At 34.6% G+C, this 27,874-nt stretch overlaps 1 protein-coding gene across 1 annotated transcript; it reads right to left on the bottom strand.

Annotated features, from left to right (window-relative positions):
• Positions 1–717: 717 nt before the first annotated feature.
• LOC145001269 (glycosyl hydrolase 5 family protein-like) lies at positions 718–3,521 on the bottom strand. The gene is made up of 3 exons (XM_078960638.1): positions 2,939–3,521; positions 1,945–2,539; positions 718–1,232 (listed from the first exon to the last, which is right to left on the bottom strand). The coding sequence occupies exons 1-3, from the start codon at positions 3,506–3,508 to the stop codon at positions 796–798; spliced, it is 1,602 nt and encodes a 533-aa protein (XP_078816764.1). The 5' UTR covers positions 3,509–3,521; the 3' UTR covers positions 718–795.
• Between the last annotated feature and the right edge of the window lie 24,353 nt (positions 3,522–27,874).

The raw sequence follows: 27,874 nt of genomic DNA, 5'->3' as shown, positions 1-27,874 counted from the left end.
CAACAAATGCACCAAATCTCCAACTAAAATATTTAATACTGGACTCCCTAATCACACAAAAGCCAACATTGTAGTTGTAAGCTCAAGTGAATTTTTGGGCTTTAATATTCGATTATAGATAGGCTGCCTCATTGTGAAAGAATACCTAAGGTTAGAGGCTAAGATTTTGTTTGGAGGCTAACATTTTGTGACATTACATTTGGAAACAAAAAATAAGTGAAATTGCTCTTAGATAAAGTAAAGCGTGAAAAATATATCATTTACTAAACAACCATTTACTCATGCAAAAATAAGTGATATAGCTAAATTTGTTCCATATCAACTTAAAAGCTAATAACATAAATGTCATATCCCCAAACAACCGGTAACTTCTTTATATATATATATATATATATATATATATATATATATATATATATATATATATATATATATATATATATATATATATATATATATATATATATATATATATATATATATATATATATATGAAAGGTAATTGAAAATAAAAATATTTTTTTGCATATAAACAAAATATAAAGGCTTTTCTGAATGTGGGTAACTAAATGGTTGTGTTTTTCTGTATTTTGCCCGATATGCATTTGTGAAAAAATTACATGACATTCATAAAATATATAAAATTTAATATTAAATATTACATAAAGCCAAGTGATTAAAACTTATATACAATTACATCCACCTTAAAAATCAATGTTGTTGCAAGAACATAAAATCTTAGTTATCCTACCCTAAAAAGTAAGAATTAGATTTGAGGACCATATTTAATACATCTTAATTAGTTGGAATGAGCTTCAACCATTGCCTTTGTGGATTTTCTTCACACTTTGGAACATCTCTCAAGTTATCATCAAGACATAAACACTTGTTAGTGACAACTTTTGAAGTAGAAGGGTCGACTTCTAAACAAACATCATTCCCTTGGCTATCTTTTGAAGCCAAATGATGTTTTGAGCTTGAAACAACATTCCATAAACTTTGAGGACTCGAACACTCGTGATTAGAGATGATAGGTGGCAAACCTTGTTTGATAGTTGTTAAACAGTGTGTCGTCTTTTTCGCTAACCGGATCGCCCCACCATCATGTAAATGGTCCCACCGAGTCGCTTGTCGACATTTCGTCATTGAAAGGTTGTTACCTCCTTTGACACATTTACCACTTAAGGGGTGGTAGATGATATAAGATGTTTGGTTGCTTGATCCGACATTACCTATAGTGTAATACATAAGAATGTATGTAAGTATTGAAAAGGAAAAATTACAAAAAAGTGTGTTAACATTAAATTTCATCTAAATGCGGATATTATTGTTTCGAACAAGTAATGCTGTTTTTATAGTGGTAAGATACAATTACACACTTTATATATTCTTTTATTATAAAATACGCTACTTTCATTTCTTTTCCTTACAACAACATTGTAAATTAATCTTCATTTTACTTATTAAAGTATTTTGCTTTCAAAAAGAAACACACGATTATAACATTGCATTTTTAGTTTTTCTTTACAGTAATGTTGTATTAAAAAATAGAGAAATTAAATATCCTCCTACTTTTGTTCCTAAAAATCCTCCTACCCAATTAAATGATGACATGTGTCATATTAGTATATTAAAATATCATTAAATAAGCTTTAAATGTTACATATATCACTATATTTCATTGAGTAGGAGAATATGTAGGAACCAAAAGTAGGAGGATATTTAATTTCTCTAAAAAATATCAACATAGCTGTAACAGTAAATTTTGGTTTGTATCAGGATTTATAATTAAGTATATTATATAGAATATAATATCATAACAAGAAAAAACATAAATAAAAAAATATGTTATAATAAACAAATTAATAAAACTACGTTGTTATATTTCTTTAACTTAATATTATAATATAATATTTTACCCTTTATAAATAAGGGAAATAATACCTTGAATCTTCGTTTGAACAAACTGTAACTTCTCTAATACAGTAGAATTCCTAAGTTTCTTCCATTTGAAATCGTACATCCCAAACACATCTTCCTTTTCAACTTCCCCTTCCCTAAGCATAAAACTCCCGGGTAGCTGCCATAACGCCCAATCAATATCGTTTTCAGCCATTGTCATCAACAAGCAAATGAAATAACGATTCTCCATTTCATTTTCACCACGTTGATCTAAACCGAATTCACTTAGAAATAAAGGAAACGAGTTTTTGTCTGTAAGAAACAAAAATCCAGAATTGTCCATGAACCATTTGGTCACATTGGCACAATATTCATTCGTCTGCAAAATCCATTTATCAGATGGTTGGCCAAACGGGTACCAATGTGACTCGAAGACTAACTTGTTATCCAAATTGATCGACAAAGGTTCACTTTTCAAGAATTTAAGGTTTGTATCATATGACAAACCCGAAAAAATCACAAGAATGTCAGGGTTTTCTTGATGAATAGCAACCGCACCTTGTTGCATGTACTTATACCAGGACGCCACATTTTGATGTGGGCCACGTAGTTCATTTCGCATGCTCATCGCCACAACCTAAGGCATATAAAAAAGTTGTTATAAACTCTCTAACAATTATCATATAAAATATAGGAGATACGACCATTACTATATTTAGCATGTATTGAACTAACATTTAAATAAACTAAACAAAAAATGAATATGTTTGTCACTTTGTCCTGCTTAAAAAGTTGGGAGATTGAGTTTTATTGTATGTCGATTGTATAACAAATATAAATGCCTTTTGTACGCTCTTTCTAAAAATACATTAAGATAGCATGTGTAGTCTAGTTGAACAATTAACCCAACCATAAAAACTTTATTGTGTATGTATTCATATTTCATTGGAAAAGAAAGTGTTAACTTTTTTGACTATTGTAAACTACACGAAAGGTACATTTAACTTTTGAATAACAGTTAATGCGAAACTCATACCGAAGGGTTGCTATTATAGCGACGAGCAACAGCCACCAAACCCTGCAACCACTCGTCGGGATCGAAAAACACATCCCCGAAAAACCCATTTCCGTCATTCTCACCGCAGCACCACTCCGGCAAACTGACATGATTATCGAGCACCACCATCAACTTCCCTTTCCCGAGCTCATTAACGACGACATTCTGAGCTTCCACGACGCTCATCTCCAACAGCTCAGGGTTGTTTTTCCGGACACCTTCTTTAGCGCCGGTCAAGTTCCACTTATCTAGTGACTCCGAAACAGTGATATTAGAGTAACGTGTGTACATATAAGTAGCCCATGTGAGTCGAACACAGTTGAACCCCATTGTGTGAGAAATGTCTGATACAATGGCCTTCACCGGCTTCTTGTTTAGACCCTCCGGGATCATGACGTGGAGGTGGCCCGGCCAGTTTACGCATGAAAGTTTTACGCGGTAGCCGGAGATTTGGTCGACGATCCATCGGGAGGACGTGGAGAGTGGAAATGAATGAGAAGGGAAGAGAAACAAAACCAGAAGGAGAATAGAGGTGGATCGTAAAGGCATGTTGGAGACAGAAAAAGAAATACTGAGTTTGCTCACATGTAAACGTTAAATAGGGGGTTTTTTCTTGGCGCATAGTAATATAAGTTTAATTCATTTTTGAGTAAATTACAGAAATGGTCCCTTATGTTTGATCAAATTCATAGTTTTCGTCTAGATAGATTACCCTTTCTTTTTTCTTTTAACAATTATATATATATATATATATATATATATATATATATATATATATATATATATATATATATATATATATATATATATATATATATATATATATATATATATATATATATATATATATATATATAGGTTCAGGTTCATTTGAGACCATTCTAATTTTGTGAGACCGTGAGACCAAATCTAAAAATAATTTTGAAATGCAAAATAAATGGAAAAATTCAAAAATTCTTTTTTTAAATATTATTTTCGGAACTTGAATTAACTAAAAAAATAAAATAAAAATAAAATAAAATAAAATTCCCGTGTTTTTTTTTGAAAAATACGTGAAATATTCTAAATAGAATATTACACTGAAATATTCTAAAAAATAATTTTAAAATGCAAAATAAATGGAAAAATCTAAAAATTCTGTTTTTAAATATTATTTTCGGAACTTGAATTAACTAAAAAAAATAAAAAAAAATCCTATTTTTTTTTTTTGAAAAATACATGAAATATTCTAAATAGAATATTACACTGTACATATTCTAAAAATAATTTTAAAATGCAAAATAAATGGAAAAATCAAAAAAAATTCTTTTTTTAAATATTATTTTCAGAACTTGAATTAACTAAAAAAAATTAAAATAAAAATAAAAATAAAAAAAGGCATCTCACGGTCTCACAAAATTAGGTCGTCTCACATGAACCTAACCCTATATATATATATATATATATATATATATATATATATATATATATATATATATATATATATATATATATATATATATTATTGTTTTTGATTTTTATTTTAATAGAATTAATATAGATTATTTATAAAGTTATTTTTATTTTTTAAAATCAATTATCTAAAATATATAAAATTATGTTATTACTAATTATTTTTTGCTTTGATTATTTATACTTGTTTTTATGGTTTACAAATCTTTTACTATGTAACGACCCAAAAATCAAGGGTAAAAAAATTTCCATTTTTAAATGTACCTATAGCATTAATACCATTTATTTCAAATATTTCAAATCATTATTAAGTAAAATATTTATCAGAGATTATCCCAAAATCATTCATTGCATAAATCATAGGTGTGTGCACTGCAATCAATCTAAGTCCTTCTTTTCCAAATCGATGATATCTGAAACCATAAACAAAACTGTAAGCATAAAGCTTAGTGAGTTCCCTAGAACATACGTCACACAATCCAAATAACCATATAATTCATATCAGCTATAACAACTACATAAACCGTAACAATCACATAAGCATATATATACACATATGAAGATGACATGGAAACCCTCCAAGGTTTTATTCACAAACTCAAGTAAATCATATTAACTACACCAACCATGCATATAAACATATAGGGAAGCCCTGGAAACCCTCCAAGGTCTTACACCGGGTGCCATGGGAACCCCCACATGGTCTTAGCCCAATGCCTCGAGAACCTCCCGAGGTCTTTGACCTATGTAACGCCCATAGATCATGACTAGTCAATTTAGAGACGATAAGCATCAAAAATGACTTTTTGATGGAAGATTATTTAGAATGATTAAGCTTAACTAAGTTATAGTATATGTTATAAGGATTCCGTACATATAAAGAACGCCGAAATCCGAGTTATAACTAAGAAGCTATGACCTATCGAAGTTTCGCGAAAGAACCGGCACGACGTAGCGCGACGTAAATAGTGAATTTACGTTAAAGCGATATTTGGCCTTAGCGATCTAAATGAAAGTCGTAGAATACGTTAAACCGAGAGCATGCATAAAAAGAACGCCCAAATATGACTTTGTATGAGGAAGTTATGATTTTTCTGAAGTTTCGACATAGCAGTATGCAGCCTGAATACTCGATTTGAGATCGAGTGATTTTTAGCCGAAACAATCAAAACGAGAATCAAAGATATCGTTAATAGTAGTGAAACGATAAAATGATAGGCGAAAATGGACGTCGGATGAAGAATGTATGAATTTATAACGGAGTTTTCTTGTCCCGGCCTACTAAAAATAATATATAAGTAATATATTTATAATATATTAAAAATAAAGTCAAAATTAGCCAACGGAGTCTAAATGAGATTTGTAGATCATAATCTCACATACACGTCGATATAAAGAACGTCGAAAACTGAGTTCGTATGCGAAAGTTATGAATTTCTGAAGTTCGGGGCATGAAACCCCAAAACTGTCAGATACCACGACGTCGCAAGTAGTGCCACGACGTGGCAAGTCTTCTGACACCTTCTGGAGTCCCCCAGACGCAACTTGCGATGACGCATGCAGTGACGACCAAGCCCACGATGTGGAAAAAGGTGTCACGACGTGGCAAGGAAAATTTTTGCCCTATAAATAGATTTGAAGGGCCAGCCGTTTAGAGTTGCTATTTTCTCTCCTCTCTCTCCCGTTCTACCTCGATTTACATGCAAAGAAGTACTCCCGAAGCCCCGGTATCATCCCGAGACCCGAAGTGAGTCCTGAAGCCCGAAGATCCCGAGAAGAAAAGAGTTTCCGAGCCAAAGCTCTGCCTGCGAGAAGCCCGGTGTGTGAAGATCTTCCAGATCTATCGAAGAATACTACTTCTGCAAGTCGTAGTGCTGTCTGATCATCTTATGATCAAGTGAGTGTATAGTAACTTTAATCTTACACATAAATATGAATTATTTTATAAAATACGTGCTATGTGTATGATATAAAGTTGCTTATACGTGTGAGTATATAGTCCCTTCATAACACAATTTTAATACAAGTATTGTGTGAATGTATTAAGTATATGTTTTGGGTGAGTATGTGATCACTTTCTTCTAACATATATATACTAAGTATTTGCTATGAAATACGTGCTATGTGTTTATATATTGTTGTTTATTTGAGATGAGTGTGGAATGGATGTTTTATATAGGTGTTAATGAGTTAAGCTGTATATGTATTTTATATCTACAAATCTGTTGGGTAGAACATGGGTAGATGAATTAGATGATGTGTGATGATAATTAGGTGATGAGAAATAGGTGATGATAATTAGGTGATGAGAAATAGGTGACGATAATTAGGTGATGAGAGATATGTGATGATAGAAAGGTGATGATAATTAAGTGATGATAGATAGGTGATGATAAATAAGTGATGTGAGATGAGAGGAGATACCATAACCTTGACCGACGATGTGGGAATTTGGCGATGTAGTCATCTACCAGAGTATAGATGGTGACCACGGACTATTCTAGATGACCCCGTGGAAACACCAGCAGGCTCATAACCTGTAGGTGATGAATTACGAGTTCAGGCGATGTTGTAACTACGTATTCATGCGATGATACTCTAACCCTTACAATTAATTACGAGTCCAGGAAATGTTGTGACTACGTATTCATGCGATGATAGCCTAACCCTTACAATGAATTACGAGTCCAGACGATGTTGTGACTACGTATTCATGCGATGATAGCCTAACCCTTACTATGAGTTACGAGTCCAGGCGATGTTGTGACTGCGTATTCATGCTTTAGGAACGAATATATATAAAGGAAATGTGATGTAAGAAGATGAGAGGTAAACACGATGTAGGAGATGACCCTTAGGATAATTCCTTAGGAAGGGTACTTAAGAATAAATGAAGATAATGAGGATGGGTAATTGGGTTGATTGTTTGATGATTGAATATAATAATTATATTATTCTGGGTTGAAAACCCTATATGCTCACCAGGCTCCCAAGCCTGACCCACTCAGTTTTCTTTGCATTACAGGTAATGGCACAAGGGTATAAATTGGTGGACTTGACGAGAGATTTTCGATTATAGATCATTACTTATAAATAACTGTTGTAAGGTCTATTTTATACTGTTTATGCTTTTGGTCTGTATCGGAACATGACATCCCGAGATTTTGTTATTTAATGAAAATACATTTCTTTAAGAAATGCTTTGATAAATTTTATTGTATCATATTTTATTTTGGGAACAAATTCCGCAACTGTTTTCCTTAAAAAGGATTACTCTGATTTTAAAACAAAGCATAAACAAATCGGTCTTTTCTGACCGCGAAATTGGGGATGTCACAACCTAGGATGCCAAGGAAACCCTCCATGGTCTTACACCTAAGTGCGTCTGGAACCCCCCGAGGTCTTGACCTAGGATGCCAAGAAAACCCTCCAAGGTCTTACACATAAGTGCCTCGGGAACCCCCCGAGGTCTTGACCTAGGATGCCAAGGAAACCCTCCAAGGTCTTACACCTAAGTGCCCTGGGAACCCCCTGAGGTCTTCCATGCAAGTATCACAAAGACCACTAGCATATCACGTACCACAAAATCAATTAGCATACCACATAATCACTAATATACTCCCTATCACATAACCAGCCACATGACACATAATATAACTTCAGCTAGCGTTTCACATATCATAAAATAGGTCGCCATTGGTGCCTTAGACCCATTTGTATGGTGAGGAGACTCACCTGGCACTGTTGAAGCCTCACAGATGAAGTTCCAGCTGGTGGTGGACAGATTCCCGCACTGCCAACATCAAACAATACCCAATTAATAATTGGGTTCCAATGCATAACCACAACTCAATACTTGGGGTAACAGACTACTTCCCCCTAACTTAGTTTTATTCAGTCCAAGGCCCAATCTAATTGCCCAAAAGTCAAACCATAGACCAAAGCCCAACATATGGCCCAATTTTCCAAATTGGGCCCAAACCTTTACATGGACCTATTTTAAGGCCCAACCAATTATTCTAGTCCAAACAATTGACATTTTGATGGCCCAATAGCTAATAATCCTCAAGGCCCAAATATGTCCCTCTTATGGCCTAATTTTCCAAATTGGGACCCAATCCTCCTTTAATGGGTATTATCATGAAACCTAATAGTTTCCCTATAAATGTGTTCCCAATTGACCCACAAAGGCCAACAGCAACTTAATCCAATAAATGGTCAAACAAGCATCCAAACCCAATTAGGGTTTTTCACAATTATGTCGATTAGGGTTAAGTGTTCCTACATAAGCCATTAAGGACTTAATCCATTAAGTCTTATATTGCCTTTAGGTTAAATTGCCAATGATTATTAGTTAATATTTTAAGTTCATTAAATAATCCCAATGCGTTCTCGATAAATCCTCAATTAGGGTTTCATGACATTAGGGTTTTCCAAACCGTAGTTAGGGTTTCCAACCCAACTTAGCCCAATAGGCCCAATACTAGGTCCTTTGATCAATTCAGGTTCATTAGGCCCATTGGGGATTCATTGGGCCCATTAGGGTTTCAAGCATCCCAACCGAATCAAACACGACAAGGCAAAGCATACTGCCACCCAACACGGCGGTCGGTGGAGGCGGGAGGTGGCAGCCACCACCTCAAGGTGGTGGTTTTTGAGTTTCTTTACTTTATTCTTTTGCTAATTACAATTACAATGCTTTAATCCTAAAATAACCACACATACTAACTAACATAAACATACACACAGCCACCCACTGGTGGCCGGCGGTGGTACATGGCGGTAGCCACCATGGTTGGTGGCCATGGTGGTTATCTTCTCTGTTTTTCGGCCATATAAACACATCCTCACATGCAACATGGGTTGAGACTAACACCCGCACATTGGGACTCATATACCCACAGAGCAGCAACCTCACTGTCGGAGGGAGGCGGCAACTGGACAATCCCATGATTGTGAAACAGAAGAAGCAGAGATGGCGCGAGATGGTGGTAGTTGTAGTGGATGGAACAACAACTTGAGTAACAGAACCGAGCCAAATGGCAGCGGTGGTCGTGACTGAGAAGAGACCACCGTGAAACGTGGTAACGCCGGCAGCAAGAAAGAGAGAAGAGAGGTGGCGATCACAATTGCCCGACGAACAGCAGCGATGGTCCACAACAGCAGCTTCTGACGTAGAAGGGTTGGCTCCGATGATCTCCATCTTCAATGGCGGCTAGGAAGTCATGAATCGGCGGCACCCACGACACCAAATCATTCTCTAAATATTCAATTGTTGCAACGTCCTTTCCCCAGTTTCCATCGGTGTTCACTATTGCGCTGACAAGGGTCGTTCAACGGTGATAGGTGGGCAGAGCCGACAACGATGTCTGGAGGTAGAGAGGAAGGTGGAGAGGGTGGCGGCCGGTGGGAGGCATAAGGGTGGGTGACGGCTGTGGAAGTTTTGCTAGGGTTAGGGTTTCATTAGTTTATATACTCGTCACCAACCAAACTCATTCCCATAATGACAAGTTTAGCCCTTCTCTTCCCACATTTCTTTCAAAGTAAATCCATTTTTTACCATTTTTACCATGCCTCCTGAAACCCTTTACAAATAAAGTCCAAAATGTTACCAATCAACCCATGCCTCCATAAATCCTTACATATTAAGTCCCAATAATGCCAAACACCCCCTGACATCTAGAATCCTTTGCGAAACAAGTCCCGAAATTACACTTTAACCCCCGAATAATCCAAATTATAACATTCGGCTCCCCAAAACCGACAATCCACTAAATAATATGGATTTATTGCGACTATTCGTTCATCAATTTTTATCTATTTATTTATTAAATAAACAAAATGTTACAACTCTCCCCCACTTGAATTATATTCCGTCCTCGAAATCATTCCGTATCATCCCTTACACCTCCGACAACTTGGGCGACATGGTCACAATCCTGGGCACACCCTAGCCTTCCCAGGGTAACCGTGACCAACCCTTGCAAGGTTCTAGAACCCGAAGATGAATGGATTTTCTGCAACAAGATCATATCTACTCAGTCCGAATTCCGGAGTCTCGAGAGGGTCTGTCTCCCTAACAAACCGCCCGAACTAAATCATTGTCGAATTCATTACACGTATCTCCCAATTGGCTACACAACTTCTGATAACCTGAGGTTCCCACTAGAAATTAGAGTCACAAACCAAATTTCCCTGTCGTACACTTATACCTAACCAAAGCTAGATAATCCCTCGAAACAATGGACATCTGACCGATTGATGAGCCAAAACACACCCAGCAGTCCCACGAGGCCTCTGAAGGATACCTCATCCGACAATAACTGCCCTAACTATATTGCCACTCATGGATCATCTAATCCTTCTGATCCATCCGATCATGATAGGTTGGCTACCCATCGCTACTGAATTCACCACAAAGAAGTGAATGATACCATAATGAATGTAGTCTTACATTTGTTGGATTAGTGTCTAAGTCCATAACTATTTTGGTATGTACTTGACCCGATGGTGCATGGTCCTTTTCGGTTGCCTTCACCAAAGCAACTTGATAGGATGAATTATGGAGAGAAAGGATTAAATAAGATTTATTAATATATTATGAGAATAATATATTAAAGGAGAAATCATATTGCTTAATTAATATTAGTCAAGAATCAATTGGTAATTAGTTTTGTGACTAAAAGAGATTAATTAAACTTAAGGGACTGGAATTGTAATTATAAGATAATTGAAATTTGGGCCATGGATTGTCTTATATTGAGGAGTGGACGAATTCTATGGGGAAACCTATGGGGAAATCGTCCAAGGCCTTAAGGAAAGGAGTCCATGGGTTACTTAGGGCTTAAGCATCCAAATTAGGGTTTCCTTGTTAGATAACCCTAATAGCCTCACTGTATATAGACCCCATAAGGACCAAAAACGTGGCTAAGCTTTGTTCTAGGGTTTCACACGTTTTTGGGACAGCCTCCATCCTCTCTCCTCTTCATCCTCTTGCTTATGGTGTCTATGAACCATTAGAGGAGTGACATTTGTGACTCTAAGCTTTCTAAAGTCAATATAAGGAGATTTAGGATTGTTATTTCTACATAACAATCAAGGTATGATCTTAAACCTATTCTCATGTTAATATGATTACTTGAATGCTAGAATTAGGGTTTATAGTCTTGGATAACTTGCATGTACAATAGAGAAACCTAGATCCAAGCATTAGGGTTTGTATGAGCACATAGGATGTTCTTATGACCGAAACCCATCAGTGGTATCAGAGCCTAGATTGGTTTCTATTGTATTGATGCCTTGTATATTGAAAAAATTCGATTTTTGTGGTTCTGCATGACGGACTCGGCGAGTCCCACTGTGGACTCGGCGAGTTGCCCCCTACTCGGCGAGTCCATGGGGGTACTCAGCGAGTTCGAGCGTCAGATTGAGCTATTTTTGGGATTTCTTGCTGTTTATCTTTGAGATACTTTCCTTTATCATATTAGATCAATATAAATCCGATTTTATGATATATATGAGTATATTCTTGATCTAATTGAAGATATTTATCAATTAATAAAATATTTGTTTCCTTATGTGATAATTGATTAATTATTTTGATTAAATTGGTAAATTGTTTTGCAAGAAATCATAAAATAAATCAAATATGGATAATTATGTGATTAAATGTTAATTTAGATTATTTTTTATTTGATCCTTGTTGTTATGAAAAGTTTTATATTTTCCCCTTTAGGTTTTATAGTTTAAATTTGAACCCAAAAGTTTTGTTGTTTTGAAATTTAAATAGTTGAAACCCTAATGTTTTGAAAAAGGTTTCAAAACTTGCCCTCAAGTTTTGGAATTTAAATTTTGATTAAAAGTTTAATTTTGATGTATGTTTAAATTCTAAACCCTAATGTTTTGAAATGTTTCAAAACTTGCCTTCAGGTTTTGGAATTTAAAAGTTGATTAACAGTTTAATTAGGAATATTAAATTCTAAGACCCTAGTATTGTTTTGAAAAAGTTCAAATCACACCCTTATGGTTTTATTAATTAATTAAGGTGTATAATTATAAGAGGTTTAATAAATCCATAAAAGTTTAGGTTTTCAATTTAATTGAATTAAAAGTATAATTGTTAAATTAGACCACATAGTATTTTAAAAGTGTAAAATACACCCTATACTATATATAACATTAAAAGTATAACATTATATATATGTATGAGTAAAAGTCAGTCTTACCGTTAGTAGGCCTCATTCACGAAGCTGGTCTATAAGGGGTGTTTAAGGAAATTGCCTATAATATGGTGATTGAATGGGTATCCACTCTTACCCACCGCACTCTTGACTAGTGGAAGGTCGTTAACCGAACGGGTAGGATAAGACGAAGCCTTCTATTATAAGTATAATGAATTTCTAAAGGAACTACATGTTTTTCAAATTCCCAATCTTAGTTACTTAGGCAAAGTGAATTGATGCAATTCCATGAAATTACACTTTGTGCCCCTGCGAAGACGTTAGTGGAGCGTGTGTGGTTTACCAGCACACTAAATGGTTCTAAGCAAAGGTAGCAAAGGGTGACTCAATGTTTGTCATAGTTCGGTGGAGCGTGAGTGGTTTACCGGCACATCGAATAGGTGACTGTAACATGTGAGGGCACCATGTAAGTTTGCATGGTTATTCACACCCGCTTTGTGATCCTTGGCATCCCAGTCACAAACTAGAGGGGCATATCGAGATTTAAACATGCCATTGAAATGTTCAATGAATCTCAAAGGATCTAGGAGTTTTCATAGATTTAAAACTTAAATTTCTTTTTCGTTTTTCATGGTGGAAATTAGTGAATCGTCATTCATTTACCTTCAAATATTCTGCAACTAGATTACGGAATCCCTTTTCTAGGTTGTAGCGTATTGTGTTGGGTCCTAGCCTTAGTATCTCATTTTGGTGATTTACTAAGGACTCAATCGATCAACTAACTTGAATTCATTTTCTCCCGTTTTGTAGATGTCAAAGTTTGACAACTATGGTCTTCCTAAATCCCGTGCAACAAGCATTCCACATTAAGATTGTATTCCACGATTCGATTGAGGAACAAGAAATCATGCTTCACTTCCTCCTCCTCCTCCAATTGTTCTCCCTAACCCACAAGATCGAAGAATTGAAAGGTTCAACATCACTAAGGCCCTATTGGAAATGAAACATGAAGATGGTAAATTCATGTGTGCCCACATTCTAGGAATGAAATCACACATTGATAGGTTGACAATGTTGGGTGTGTCATTCCCGGATGAGTTGGCTGTGAATTGGGTTTTATAGTCACTTCCTGAATCATATAATGAGTTCAAAAGAAAGTATTATATGATGGATCATGACGATAACCCCATTGACCTAACCTACATGCTCATTGCTGCTGAATCAGAAATGATTTGGCGAAGCAATGGAGCATATTTGTTGGGAAAGTCAACCGTTAAGTTCCTATTCATTGATTCTTAATACATGATGTGATAAGATTGCATTTGAATGTTTTGTAGGATCGTTGAAAATAAAGGAAGCTTGGTGAAAGAGCAAGATGAATCTAATCACGAGGAATGGATCTTGATCGCATAGACTTGAAGATTAGATTTTGAGCTTAGATAGTTATGATAGAGTTGTTAGAAAATTTCCTTTTAAAATACATATTTTTCAATGGATTTTGCATTGTAAGGACAAATGTTTTCCGCTGCTTTTATAAATAAAATAAATTTTTGTTTGACTTATTTATTTATTTGTTTATTTCCTTGCAATGAAATCGTTATGAAAATTGGTGTTTGCATATTTCTACAACAAATGGATATGATTCTTATTTATGGTGTTTATGGAAAAGTCGAGAATTTACCAAATAGGGAGAGTTTCTCATCGCCCAAGTTTCAATTGGACAGAAATTTGGAATCATGCAACTTGGTTGCACGAAGAATGAGAAATTTCCTATTTGGAAATTAGACTAATTCATTGACAAAGTGTTAAGTGAAGGACTAGGAGATCGAGTACACAAATTTATGTGATGGTCAAAGTCCACCATAATAGTAACAAGACATTCATCATGATTTACTAAAAGTTTAGTAAATATGATTATACTTATAAGATTAAGTGTAATTCAGAATTGATTAAAAAGGTTTAAATCAATAGCAAAACGAATAAGAAGATTCAAGCAGGCGGAAAGATAAAAGTTTCTCCATTCTAAGAAGAAGGGAGAGTAGCTTTTATGCTTTATGATAGGTCTTAATGATTAAGAACAATATCTTAATTGATCCTCTAAGTGAGTCTTAGCACAATTGTATGTCTAAGAAGAGGAATCAAGAATTGAAGAAATGGTTAAATCAAAAAGGTCAATCGTACTTCGTTCCAATAACAAGTCTTAAAGTTAAGATTGAGACATCGAGTGAAAAAGTATTAATAAGGTTTATAACATTCATCAAATGTGGTAAGTTGTGATGTCTTGGATAAGACAAAGACCAACGAGGACCAATTTATGAAGTGTTTTGATATAAGCTACACTAACTCTTGAATAATTGTTTGTCAAGAAATAGTTATTGACAAGAGAATCTTATATGTCAAGGAGTCAGTGGGAGTCTTAATGGTCTTGAAAGGTTTCAAGAACAAATCAAATAAACCTTATCATTCATCACTAGCACCCGAGTTAAGGTTTACAACCTATCGTGTTGACGTTATTTTGTTTCTGTGCTATTCCAATTGAGTTAATTATGCATGTGAGTTCTATGAGTTCTCATTTTGAACGCATAAAAGGCAAGGCACCTTAATCAAAGAAAGGTACATTGATAGGAAAGGGTGAGCTGCTTAACTACTTGGAAGACATGGTGGGCAGCTGTGCCACCATAAGGCAAGAAATCAAGATTAAGAAAGTTCGATCCATATGAGTTTGAATTTTTCGTAAACTTTGGTTTTTTGACAAATTCACATGGATAGGAACAAATACACCGTTTAAATCTAAGTTTCATAAGATTTCCTCCTTCATGAAAATGATTGTGAGTAAATGTTTTCACTAAGAAATATTTTAAGAAGATAGTGATTGTAAAATTGCATGCTTGAATTCGATTATGGTTACGGTATCCCTTTCCATAATTTGAATTATGAGGTTTGGCAATTAGTCTTAAGTGTTTACACACACATATGAACTATCTCAGGCAAAGGTGTATAAGTTCGAGAAGCCTTGATAAAAGATTATCAAAGCATTAAGTATTAGAAACATAGACTTAAGAAATTCAATAGGTATTGTTTTTCTGAAAGTTAAGATGTTTATGAATACATGTCAAAGCTAGTGGGAGCATAAGTGTTATGTTTATAATAATCATCATGATAGTGGGAGCATAAATGTTATGATTGTATGATTATTAAGGCAAGTATTGCAAGTTGGCAATATTAATTATAGAAAACAAGAGTCATTCTTTGCAAAGTCGTAAGGATGGAATAGTTGTTTTGCTATAATTAAGGGAGAGAATATTATGCTTCATTTTAAATCTAAAGGCTTAGATTGTGGAATGTTAATAACTTAGTCAAAGAAACATAGTGTGTTCTTAAAATTTTGATTATGATTACGAAATTCCTTTTCACAATTCGAATTTTGAGAACATAGCAAACAAAACATTATGCATCGTGTCCCATACGCTTCGGGTATAGGATCGATTTCAAATGCTTTAATGTTTGACCATTCTAAAATTTTCAAAATGTCTAGCGCATTTAGAGGGAAAAGGGACTAGAATCGGTTTTGACTAAAATAATTAAACAACTATCAAAGGATAATCCAAAGTTCGATGAGGATTTGTTGCTTATGAGTAGTTGGAAGCATGGTATTGAATGGACCATATCGACATTATTATGAATAGAAAAGATTCTATTAAGAATGAGTTGTCATATGGAAATTATGGAAATGTTTCCATATAGGATGGACCATATCGACATCATTACGAATAGATAAGATTCTATTAAGAATGAGTTGTCATATGGAAAATATGGAAGCGTATCCATATTGGGAATTGAATATTGAAAATCTATGTATAGATTAGAAATTTTTATGCAAAAGGATGTTCAAAGGAATGTACTTTGAGTGAGAGACATCATATATAAGGAATTGTCTTGTAACAATCTCCGATAGAAGATTTTGTAATATCATTGGCAATAGTCTTTGTGACTTCGGTGCAGTGACATTACGAAAGAATCATTGCATAGAATGTTAGAATCTAGCATATTCTATAAGTAGTAAGAATTTGATATTCTTTCACTTATGAAAAAGGATTTGGAGTTGTGAAATGAGACTGATTGGAAATGTGTTCAATTTGATCTATTTCACAAAGTAAGAACCATAGTTAAACATTGTGTGCATGCTAGGAGCATGGGACAAGTGTAATAATTCAAGTAAGAAGTTGATTACCCGAAATGAGAAATAATGAGTAATCGATATGGTGATAAATAAAAGGAGTTTTATTTATACTCAAAGGTTTGAGGCCATATGGGATTAGTATTATTCTCATGTTTCACTTTGCATGTTTTGACTTCCTGAATAATTTAATTGGTTAAGAACAGTCAAATTATTCGAACGGGCCACAGTCGTTCATATGTTGGGAGTAGGTATGAATGAAGACTGTCATGAATTGGTGTGTGGATTGTCTAAAAGAGTATTAGACATAAGCAAATGTTTTCTGCAATGTTCACGAGTGCTTATGAATATGAATTTGATCATTGGATTAAACCCACGCTCACTTGGATCACTCCATGAATTGTATCACGAGTGATTGGTGAGACGATAACATCTTATATTCTTGAAACCGAGATGTGTAAGTTGTATCTTGCTAATCGGTTGCACATTGATAATATGTAAACGCACTAGTAACTTGGTGTTATAAAACATATTGGTGCGTGTGATTCGGTGAGTGAGTGCAAGCAAGCATTATATCAAAGTTTATCCATTCCTTTTATCCAAAGTAGGATAAAAGCGATATATTTGGGCCCCTTGATGGTTTAGTGATGACAAACGTAAATGCTCGGTCGGGATAGGGTTAATTTGATTTGTTCAATTAGTCAGTCATCATAAATCGGGAATCGAGAAATAGTACAAAGAGAATGATTCGAAATCATGTCTCATATGATATCTAGAATGGGGGAATATATGATCCTTTATCTAAGGACACGCGTATCTGATATGATCAGAGTTGACAGCGGCTTTGGAAAGCTACGATTGCAGATCAGGATCTGAAGTCATACGCAAAATAGTTATTAGACTTATCCAAGTGGGAGGCTGTTGGATTAGTGTCTAAGTCCATAACTATTTTGGTATGTACTTGACCCGATGGTGCATGGTCCTTTCGGGTTGCCTTCACCAAAGCAACTTAATAGGATGAATTATGGAGAGAAAGGATTAAATAAGATTTATTAATATATTATGAGAATAATATATTAAAGGAGAAATCATATTGCTTAATTAATATTAGTCAAGAATCAATTGGTAATTAGTTTTGTGACTAAAAGAGATTAATTAAACTTAAGGGACTGGAATTGTAATTATAAGATAATTGCAATTTGGGCCATGGATTGTCTTATATTGAGGAGTGGACGAATTCTATGGGGAAACCTATGGGGAAATCGTCCAAGGCCTTAAGGAAAAGAGTCCATGGGTTACTTAGGGCTTAAGCATCCAAATTAGGGTTTCCTTGTTAGATAACCCTAATAGCCTCACTGTATATAGACCCCATAAGGACCAAAAACGTGGCTAAGCTTTGTTCTAGGGTTTCACACGTTTTTGGGGCAGCCTCCATCCTCTTTCCTCTTCATCCTCTTGCTTATGGTGTCTGTGAACCATTAGAGGAGTGACATTTGTGACTCTAAGCTTTCTAAAGTCAATATAAGGAGATTTAGGATTGTTATTTCTACATAACAATCAAGGTATGATCTTAAACCTTTTCTCATGTTAATATGATTACTTGAATGCTAGAATTAGGGTTTATAGTCTTGGATAACTTGCATGTACAATAGAGAAACCTAGATCCAATCATTAGGGTTTGTATGAGCACATAGGATGTTCTTATGACTGAAAACGCATCAACATCATACCCAGTCTCCTTCGACCCACCGCTTCCCGATTCCAATTGTGTTGTGACCTACTCATAACCTCGCGAACTAGCCCACACTTGCCTAAGTCATCTAAACGAATACGAGACTGTCACAGCTATCCTGCAGTCTGACTGTATCTCCTACACTATTTAGCCATTGTGAATGTTACGGCTCCCCCGTAGTCTTAGAACACTCTCCACACTATCTGACTACTAGTGAATGTCACGGCTCCCCCGTAGTCTTACAACACTTTCATACTAAAACAACCGTAGCCCACTACCTTACCCCTTACCTATTGATTCAAAACGCATACAGGGTCGAGAACGCACTCCACCGAAACCCGAACTGAACTCCATTCATAACTAGAGTCCCAACCTGTCTCCCTAAATTCTGTTATCAAGCCCTCAGGAAGGTGCGATTCACACAACGGGGAGTCTTATTGGACTCCAAACTCGCACGACCCTCAAACCAAATAGCCACTTAAATCACTATTTTCCCTTGATGAGGACGAGAAGCCCATCCTGGTCTCATACATGTCCCTGCCCGGAACACCTGTGTGATTCTCCCCCACTTAGATTCGACTAAGTCTTCGCAATACATGATATTTGAAGGATTCCCAATCCTTCTTACTCTTTAATAACCGACTGCTGACAGCATGTTTCTTATCCGTGCGAGTGCTCTATTACGGCCCAAGTCCCCAAGGACCACACAACTCCAAAAGACCAGACAAAGACTTCCTGAATCCCAACGAGACTAATAATCTCAGACTCCTCGAGATGATGCCCCACCTATATCTTGATGTTCGAATAACTGAATTCCAGGCCAAGCCTCAACAGTAAACCACTTCCCCTGGCACTTCCAAAGGCCGACTCGAGCATAATGGCCAAGTCACTAATCATGTCTGTAGGCTTTCCGCATCATGTCGCTGAACCGATCTCGACCCTAGACCCAGATAACATTGAATGCTCCAAACTAGCAAAGAGGGAAACAACTTTTCACTAACCACCCCGTAACTCACGGTATGAAAATGTCGTATGTCGAATTCTTGAATGTATAGTCCAAACAGAAACGGGGAAATAAACCCAGACATACACTTACTAAAACCCTCGAATCAAAAACTCCCTTGTGCAGTTTCCCATGAGTACCACACTAAATCCGGCCCTTCTAGCCTCTCAAAACTGACTCGGGCTCTTGGGCCCCTTTTCGGAACGCTCTAATGTATGTGCCTGATCTGATCCCCTCTTCCCAATGTTCTCCAAATAAATCCTTGCTCTCGAGCTTTAGAAATCGTATCATTCAAGGTCTCGCACCCTGGCTGTAACATCCCAAATTTCGACTTAGGGTTTTCTTTCCTTTTCGGGTCTTCTGGATTTTGGGTGTTACACTGGAATAACTTGAGAGAAGATTATATTGCACCAAAATCGGCTAGCCCTCACTTATGTATCTTAAGTCCCAATTTTGCTAGTATGAGGCTTCTTTATGTAGTGTGCACTTTAGGGTTACACCATGTAACTCATGACTTTCCACATTCCTCATGATCCATGGGTTTTAACCACCATGGAGTATACATGGGTCACCACATGGGTTTATCCCAACATGAAGAGCTATGGATCATAAGCCCACTTTATAAGAATAAATGATTTACCAAATCAATCCCCGTTTATTTAATTAGTCTCTTTTGATCACATAATTAATTCCAAACTAATTCTTGATCAATACTAATTAATAATATGATTTCATATTAATATATTAGAACTTATAATATATTAATAAATCATAAATATCATCTTCTCACAAAATTCTATCCAAATTGCTCCGATGCCATGCAACCCAAATGGACCATGCTACTCTTGGGTCAAGTACATACCAATAATATTTATGGGCTTAGACACCTAATCCAACAGTCTCCCACTTGGATAAGTCTAATAACTATTATTGCATGCATGACTCCAACCCGACTAGCAATCGTAGCTCTTAAAAGTCGCTGTCGAACTCTGACCTAGTCAATGATGTGTCCATTAGATAAGGGATCATATATTCCTCCATTCTAGATATCATATGGATAGATACATGGATTATAATCATTCTCTCTGTCCATCTGTTGTTTCCCGATTTCCGATTTATAACGACTGACTAATTGAATGAATCAAATCAGTCCAGGCCTGATGTCATCACTAAGTCATCTAGGGGCCCACAAATATATTTTTTATCCACATGGGGTAAAAGGAACGGATAAATTTCAACCCAAATTCTTGCTTGTACTTAATCATAGAATTAAACACAACGATATGTTTTATAACATCCAAGTTACTAGTGCGTTTACATATGTCAATGTGCAACCGACTCGCAACTACAACTCACACGTCTCCATTTGAAGAATATAAGATATTATCATCTCATGATCACTTCTGAAAAAATCCATGAAGTGATTCAAATTAGCGTGGGTTGAATCTAATACTTGAATCTTATTCTAGGAGTACTCATGAACACTGCAGCCACTTTGTCCTAGATAAACTACAGACTCATTCATGATAGTCTTGCCTCAATGCCTACTTCCAAAGTATGATCGGCTGTAGATGGTTTGAATAACCTAGTTATTCGAGAAGTCAAAACATGCGAAGTGAAACACAAGAATAATCGAATCTGATATGGTCTCAAAACTTATGAATATAAATAAAAACACCTTTTATTTAATCACCATATTGATTACACATTATTCATTGTATAATGTTTCGAGTTATCAACCTAATACTTGAATTAAAACAATAACTATGACATGCTCCAAGCATGCACACTATGTTTGTATATGGTCATAACTTTGTGAAATAGATCAATTGAAAACATTCAATGATTCTCATTTCACAATTCCAAACCCTTATTGTAAGTGTAAGAATTCCAAATTCTTGTCACTGCTAGAAAGTGTTAGATTCTAGACTTATCATGCAATGATTCTTTTGTAATGTCTAGGTGCCAAAACTCATAGAGACTTGACCAATGATATTACAAAATATTCCTTTTGGAGATTGCTACAAGACAATTCCATGGAAATGAAGTCTCAAATTCAAAGTACATTCCTTTGAACATCCTGCTTGCATGAAAGTTTCTAACTTTTTCATCTATTCTTTAACTCTCAATATGGAAACATTCCATATTTTCCATACGACAATTCATTATTAATAAACTCCTGTCTATTCATAGAAATGTCAATATGGTCCTTCCATTACTATGCTTCTAACTGTGCTTAAGCGACCAATATTTGGCGAACCTTAAATTGTCCTTAACAGTTGTTTAACCACTTTAGTCATATCTGGTTCTATACTTTTTCCTCTAAATGCCCTAGGCATTTGGAAAATTAGAACACGAGAATATTATAGCATATGCAATCGATCATATACCCGAAGCATATGGGATACGATTCATAATGTCTAACATAAAGACATGATACTTAATTAGTCTTTTGCTATAATATTTCTATTTTCCATGTTCTCAAAATTTAGATTATGAAGAAGGATGTCGTAATCATAACCAAATTTTGAGAATGCAATTAATATTTCCATATACATAATTTCCTTATGTTGAACCATTCCAACATAACATTATATATATATATATATATATATATATATATATATATATATATATATATATATATATATATATATATATATATATATTTGACTAAAGTTGATTAAAATCTCAATCTAATCTTTTAGATTTGAAATGAAGTATGCATTCCTCTCCCTTAAATATAGAAAAACAATTTTTCAACCCTGCATCTTTGCAACTTGAAACTTTTGTTTTCTATAAATTACATTGCTAACTTGCAACATTTTCGATAATAATTATACTCCCACTAGTATTATAATTATTATCTTACTAGCATAACATTTATGCTCCCACTAGCTTTGACATATACCTAGAAATCAGCTGGACTTCTAGAAATCAATACTTATTGACTTTCTTACCAATATTCATATTTTTTTTATATGAGATGCTTCGATAAGACTTTATCTAGCTTTTCAAAATCATACACCTTTCCTTAGATAGCTCAGATGTGTGTCTAAACAATTTGAGAATTTACAACCACAAATCTATAATGTTTAGACCCTTTGCCATTTCTCACAATTCAAATTATGAAAAGGGATGCCATAATCATAATAAAATTTGAGAGTGCAAATATCACAACTGCTATCTCCTTAAAATCTACTTAGTGAAAGCGCTTCCTCACCATCATTTTCATGAATCAGAGAGAAACCTTATGACACTTAGATTTTATGATGTATGTGTTCCTATCCACGTGAATTTTTCATAACCATAATCACAAGACGAGGTTAGTGACAAATCCACACTCATATGAACTAAACTTGTTCAATCTTTATTTTTTGCCACTTGGTAACTCAAGAGCCTACCATTTCTTCCTAGGTTGTTATGCAAACACCTGAGAACTCATAGAACCCACATGCATAGTCAACTTTAATTAGAATGGGCACAGAAACAAGAATATGTTAACACGATAGGCTATAAACTTCAAGTCGTGTGCTATTGATTAACAATAGGTTTATTCTTTATTAGTTCTTGAAAATTTCAAGATCTTTAAGAATCCCACTGACCCTTGTCATATAAGACTCTTTTGTCAAGAACCATTCCTTGACAAACAAATATTCAAGATTTAGTGCGGATTCTTATCAAGACAAATACTTCACACAGTTGGTCTTAGTTGGTCTATGTTTTATCTAAAATCATCACAACTTACCAATTTCAAATGTACAAGAGTAGAAAACTTTTACTCTACATTTGATAAGTATTCTAAACCTTTCTTAAGATTATTTCACTCAAGGTTACAATCTTGGAGTATGACTCTAAGACTTGTTTTGGGAACGAAGTATGACTCATCATCTTGATTTAACCATTTCAACAATTCACGATCCCTCTTCTTAGCCATATGAATGCACTAAGATATCCATAGATGATCAATTGTGATATGGTTTTCTATAACCATTAAGATGATCATAAAGCATGATACTAAAGTATTATCCCATCTTTTTAGATTGGAGATACTTTTATCTTTCTGCCTAATTTGATTCTTCTCATTCGTTCTGCCATACATTGAACCTTTTCTAATGTTTCAGAATTATACTTAAACTTGTAAGCATAACCATGTTTACTAAACTTTAGTAAATCATGACGAATAGTTTTATCGATCTTTATGGTGGATCTTTGACCAGTGCACACCTAGTGTACCCGATCCCCTAGTCCTTCACTTGACTCACATATACATGTTAACAAGGAATTAGTCTTAATTTACCAAAGATGAAAATTCTCATTCATCATGCAATACAACTTGCATGATTCCAAGTTTCTGTCCAATTGAAAATTGGGAGATGAGAATCTTTCCTTATTTGGCAAATCCTCGACACTACCACAAATGAAAGAATCAAATTCATATTGCTAACATAGAAACATATAAACATCAATTTTCCATAAATGCCATTGTAAGGAGATATAATAAAATAAAACAAAATTTTTATTTATTTATAAAATGTGGAAAAATTTTTCCTTACAATACAATTACAAATGAAAACTATGTTATTCCATATTTCCTTAGCAATCTATCATAACTCCTAAGTAGCAGCTCAAAAATCCGATCTTCGAAACATACGATCGAAATCAATCTTCACGATCAGATTCAGCATACACTTCCTTTAAGCTTCCTTCCCTTTGCATGATCCTACAAAACATCAAAATGCAACATTGTCACATCATGTATTAAGAATCAACAATTAGGAACTTAATAGAGTTAGACAGTAGACCTACCTGAAGCAGAGTCAAACTTTTCGATTCTACCTTTTCTCAGATCTTTTAGGTAGTCAGGGAAGATTCATAACCAATGCCTTTTTTCTTGGCAATAGAAACATACAGACTCTTTGGGAATGGTACACGGAACAATCTCAGACTTAGCCTTTCTCTTTCCCTTAGAAAGAGAAATCTTTTCTGGACTTCCAATGTTTCCATAGTCAATGTCCATGGAAATTTGGGGAGTAGATCTTCCAATCAAATTTTCTTTTCCAGTGCGCCAAATCATTGTTGATTTAGCAGCAACAAGCAAATAGGTAAGATCAATAAGGGTCATGTCGTGGTCTGTCACATAGTAGTCCTTAATGAACTCACTATATGACTCAGGAAGTGATTGAAGAACTCAGTCACCCGCCAACTTCCTTGAGACAACGACACCTAATACTCTCAGCCTATCAATATGTGACTTCATCTCCAAGACGTGAGTACACACAGGCCTTCCATCTTGATGTTTCAGTGCAAGTAGGGCTTGAGTGACCCTAAAATTTTCAAGTCATTGAACTTGTGGGTTAGGGAGAATTATTAGAGGAGGTGAAGGAAGTGAAGTATGACTTCCACGATCCAACCGTGGGACATCATCTTCAAAAAGAAAGCTTGTTACAAAGGATTTAGGAAGACCAAAGTTGTCTGAACTAGACATCTACAATGGGAGAAATTCAATTTATTTGATTTAGTCCTTAATACAACACCCAAATGAAATATTAAGGCTAGGACCCAACACACCATTTTACAATTTGAAAAAGCGATGCCATAATCCAAACTACAAAATATTTAAAGGTAGGTAAATGACAATTTACAAATTTCCACCACGAAATACAAAAAAGAATTTTAGGTTTTAAGTGAATTGAAAATCCTAGATCTTTTGAGATTCATTGAACAATTCAATGGCATGTATAAATCTCGAGTGTTCCCTTCAAGTTTGTGACTAGGATGCCGATTATCACTAACAAGGTGTGAATAACCATGCAAATTAGCTTGGTACACCCAATGTTACAACCACCTAATCAATATGCTAGTTAATCACACACGCTCCATTGATCTATGATTAACATCAAGCTACCATTTGCCATGCACTATCAGTCTAGATTAGTGTGCCGGTTAACCACACACACTCCACTAACGACTTAACAAGGTGCAAAGTGCAATTTCATCGGTTAGCATCATATTCATATTTTCCTAAGTAACTAAGATTTGGAAATTTATAATTGTTTAGTTACTTTATATTTATCATTAAACTTTTAATGAAAAGAGAATTAGAGTCATATCCTACCCGTTCGGCTAACGACCCTCCACTAGTCAAGAAAGCGGTGGGTGAGAGTGGACACCCTTTAAACTGTCATTTTATAGGCAATAACCTTATACTCCCCTTATAAACCGGCTTCATGAATGAGTCCTACTAACGGTAAGACTGATTTTACTCGTAAGTAAAAAATATATTAATTTTTAACGGGAGTAATCTAAATGAAAGTTGTAGTAGGCTAAAATACGAACGCATGTATATAAATATCATTAAAAATTGAGATCGTATGAAAAAGTTATGACGTTCAGAACACATGACCAAACAACCATGTAGTCGAGATCGCAATGGACATAAAAATAAAAAGCCTAAAACATCTCATTAATGATTATTCCACGTGAGATGTTGTGAGAAAAACCTAAAGAAATCATTCATAAGTACTAAATGAGTACAAAAACAAAAATGAATTATTTTGCAACAAAAAAAATTAAGAACTAAATATATACAAAAATATTAATGACTAAATGTATAAAAAGTGAGAAATATATTACCCTATTAAGATATTTTTACCGGCTAACCTGGAATAATCCATCATAATGACTTAATGTGTACAGTTTAACAATTTGAAGGGATAAATGTGGACAAAAATAAAAATCAGTGACCAAATGTATACAAATCGAAAAATATATTACATTTTTAAGTCATTATCCCCGATGATAAAATATAACTTGCAAATATTTTCGTTTTCTTTCAAAAAGTTGTTTTTTTTTTCTTTCTTTCTTTCTTTTTTTTTTTTTTTTTTTTTTTTTTTTTTTTTTTTTTTGAGAAATGTATCGTCTCAAATGCTCTCTCACATATAGTTTTCTTCCAGTTCAGACGATTTAAAAAATATCATTATATTTTAATTTTGTATATTTATCATGATTGTTAGATAGTTATGTTTGTATTGTATTGTAAGTTGACAATATATTATATATATAAAAAAGCAATTTATTTATTGTTTTATATAAGAACCAATAATATCTAGAACAAAATAATAACTTAAGTCATGGCAAAAAGTGCGAGGATGTGACATATGTTACCAACTAGATTTGTTGGTGGAGGCATGCGACTTTTTGTAAAAAGGAAGGGAAGGTGGGTGGTAGGAAGGGTTTTAATTTTTCTAAATAAATGGTAAATTCTAAATTGTGACATTAATCTTTTGATCGAATCTACAACAGTGTGGTAGTTTTTTTTATTCGTGGCATAAAACAAAATTGGGGTTAGCTGATGTGCATTGCATCACGGGACTTTTATTTAGTTTTAATTCAATGATAATTTGGATTATTCCGGTACAACCTTTAAATCCAGATTTTAATGAAGTTGGATGCTACTTTGGCCTAATATTTAACCAAAAAATATATAAAATAAAGACAAAATTACATTGTATATGGTTTCTATAGTATAGCAATAGCTTTCCCAATGCTATTTTTAATTCGAATCATCCATATAACTTCTTTGTTTTACACATATGGTCTCCATGTTGGATATCGTTTGTCCAACCTCGTTAAGTACCCTCGCCTTCCACACATATCCTCTCATCAACTGAGACTCCTAATAATTATCCTTTTATCCAAAGATTTCCCTCATTTCACCTCTCATCCCTCAATTGTAATTACATTACAACTCACCATTCTTTATCTGCTTCATTGTTAAACCCTAAACTCATTTTGACAATTGTGAGGTGGTGTCGTTGAGGTGTTTCCCACTTCTTCTAGAATCGATATTTCTTCTGTGTATTCTATGTTTGAAATGTTACTAAGGGGATTTAGTCGATTTCGTAAGGGTCATCATCAGTTTGAAAGACATTATATTCTTTATAGAGGCTCATCTAATTATTTTTGTTGCAAAGTTATTTGGAGGAGAGTTTAAAAAATTTATAGGTAAAAAGCATATTAAAGGTGAACATGATTTCATTAACATGGTAGACGTGGATGCATTTTGTATACACGGTTTAGACGATATTTTGTGTACACGATTTGGACGATATTATATTAAAGAAATTTATAGTTATGAGATTCACTTAGTTAAGCTAGGATTTTTGAAGGTAGGAATGTGATGAAAGTAACAGAGTTGATTCAAGTGCAAGTGTGGTTCTAGAAGAAACGTCACACATGCTCGATGAGGAAGCCTAAAATATCATTGAACAACATACTGAGGATCCAAATATTACCCAAGAAAAACATACCATTCCTGAGAATCATAACACAATTAAGTAGCCCATTCCTATAAAGAGTGTATGGCACC

The sequence above is a fragment of the Lactuca saligna genome, chromosome 6, assembly GCF_052625555.1.
Source record: "Lactuca saligna cultivar CGN05327 chromosome 6, ASM5262555v1, whole genome shotgun sequence".
NCBI classification, from domain to species: domain Eukaryota; kingdom Viridiplantae; phylum Streptophyta; class Magnoliopsida; order Asterales; family Asteraceae; genus Lactuca; species Lactuca saligna.
The sequence above is the reverse complement of the archived record's forward strand: the minus strand, read 5'-3'. Positions and strand labels throughout refer to the sequence as shown.

Coding starts and splice junctions, on each gene's coding strand:
- LOC145001269 (XM_078960638.1), bottom strand. CDS start 3,508: ATGCCTTTACGATCCACCTCTATTCTCCTTCTGGTTTTGTTTCTCTTC. Junction 2,540..2,938: donor GCTATAATAGCAACCCTTCG/GTATGAGTTTCG, acceptor TATATGCCTTAG/GTTGTGGCGATGAGCATGCG. Junction 1,233..1,944: donor TGTTCAAACGAAGATTCAAG/GTATTATTTCCC, acceptor ATTACACTATAG/GTAATGTCGGATCAAGCAAC.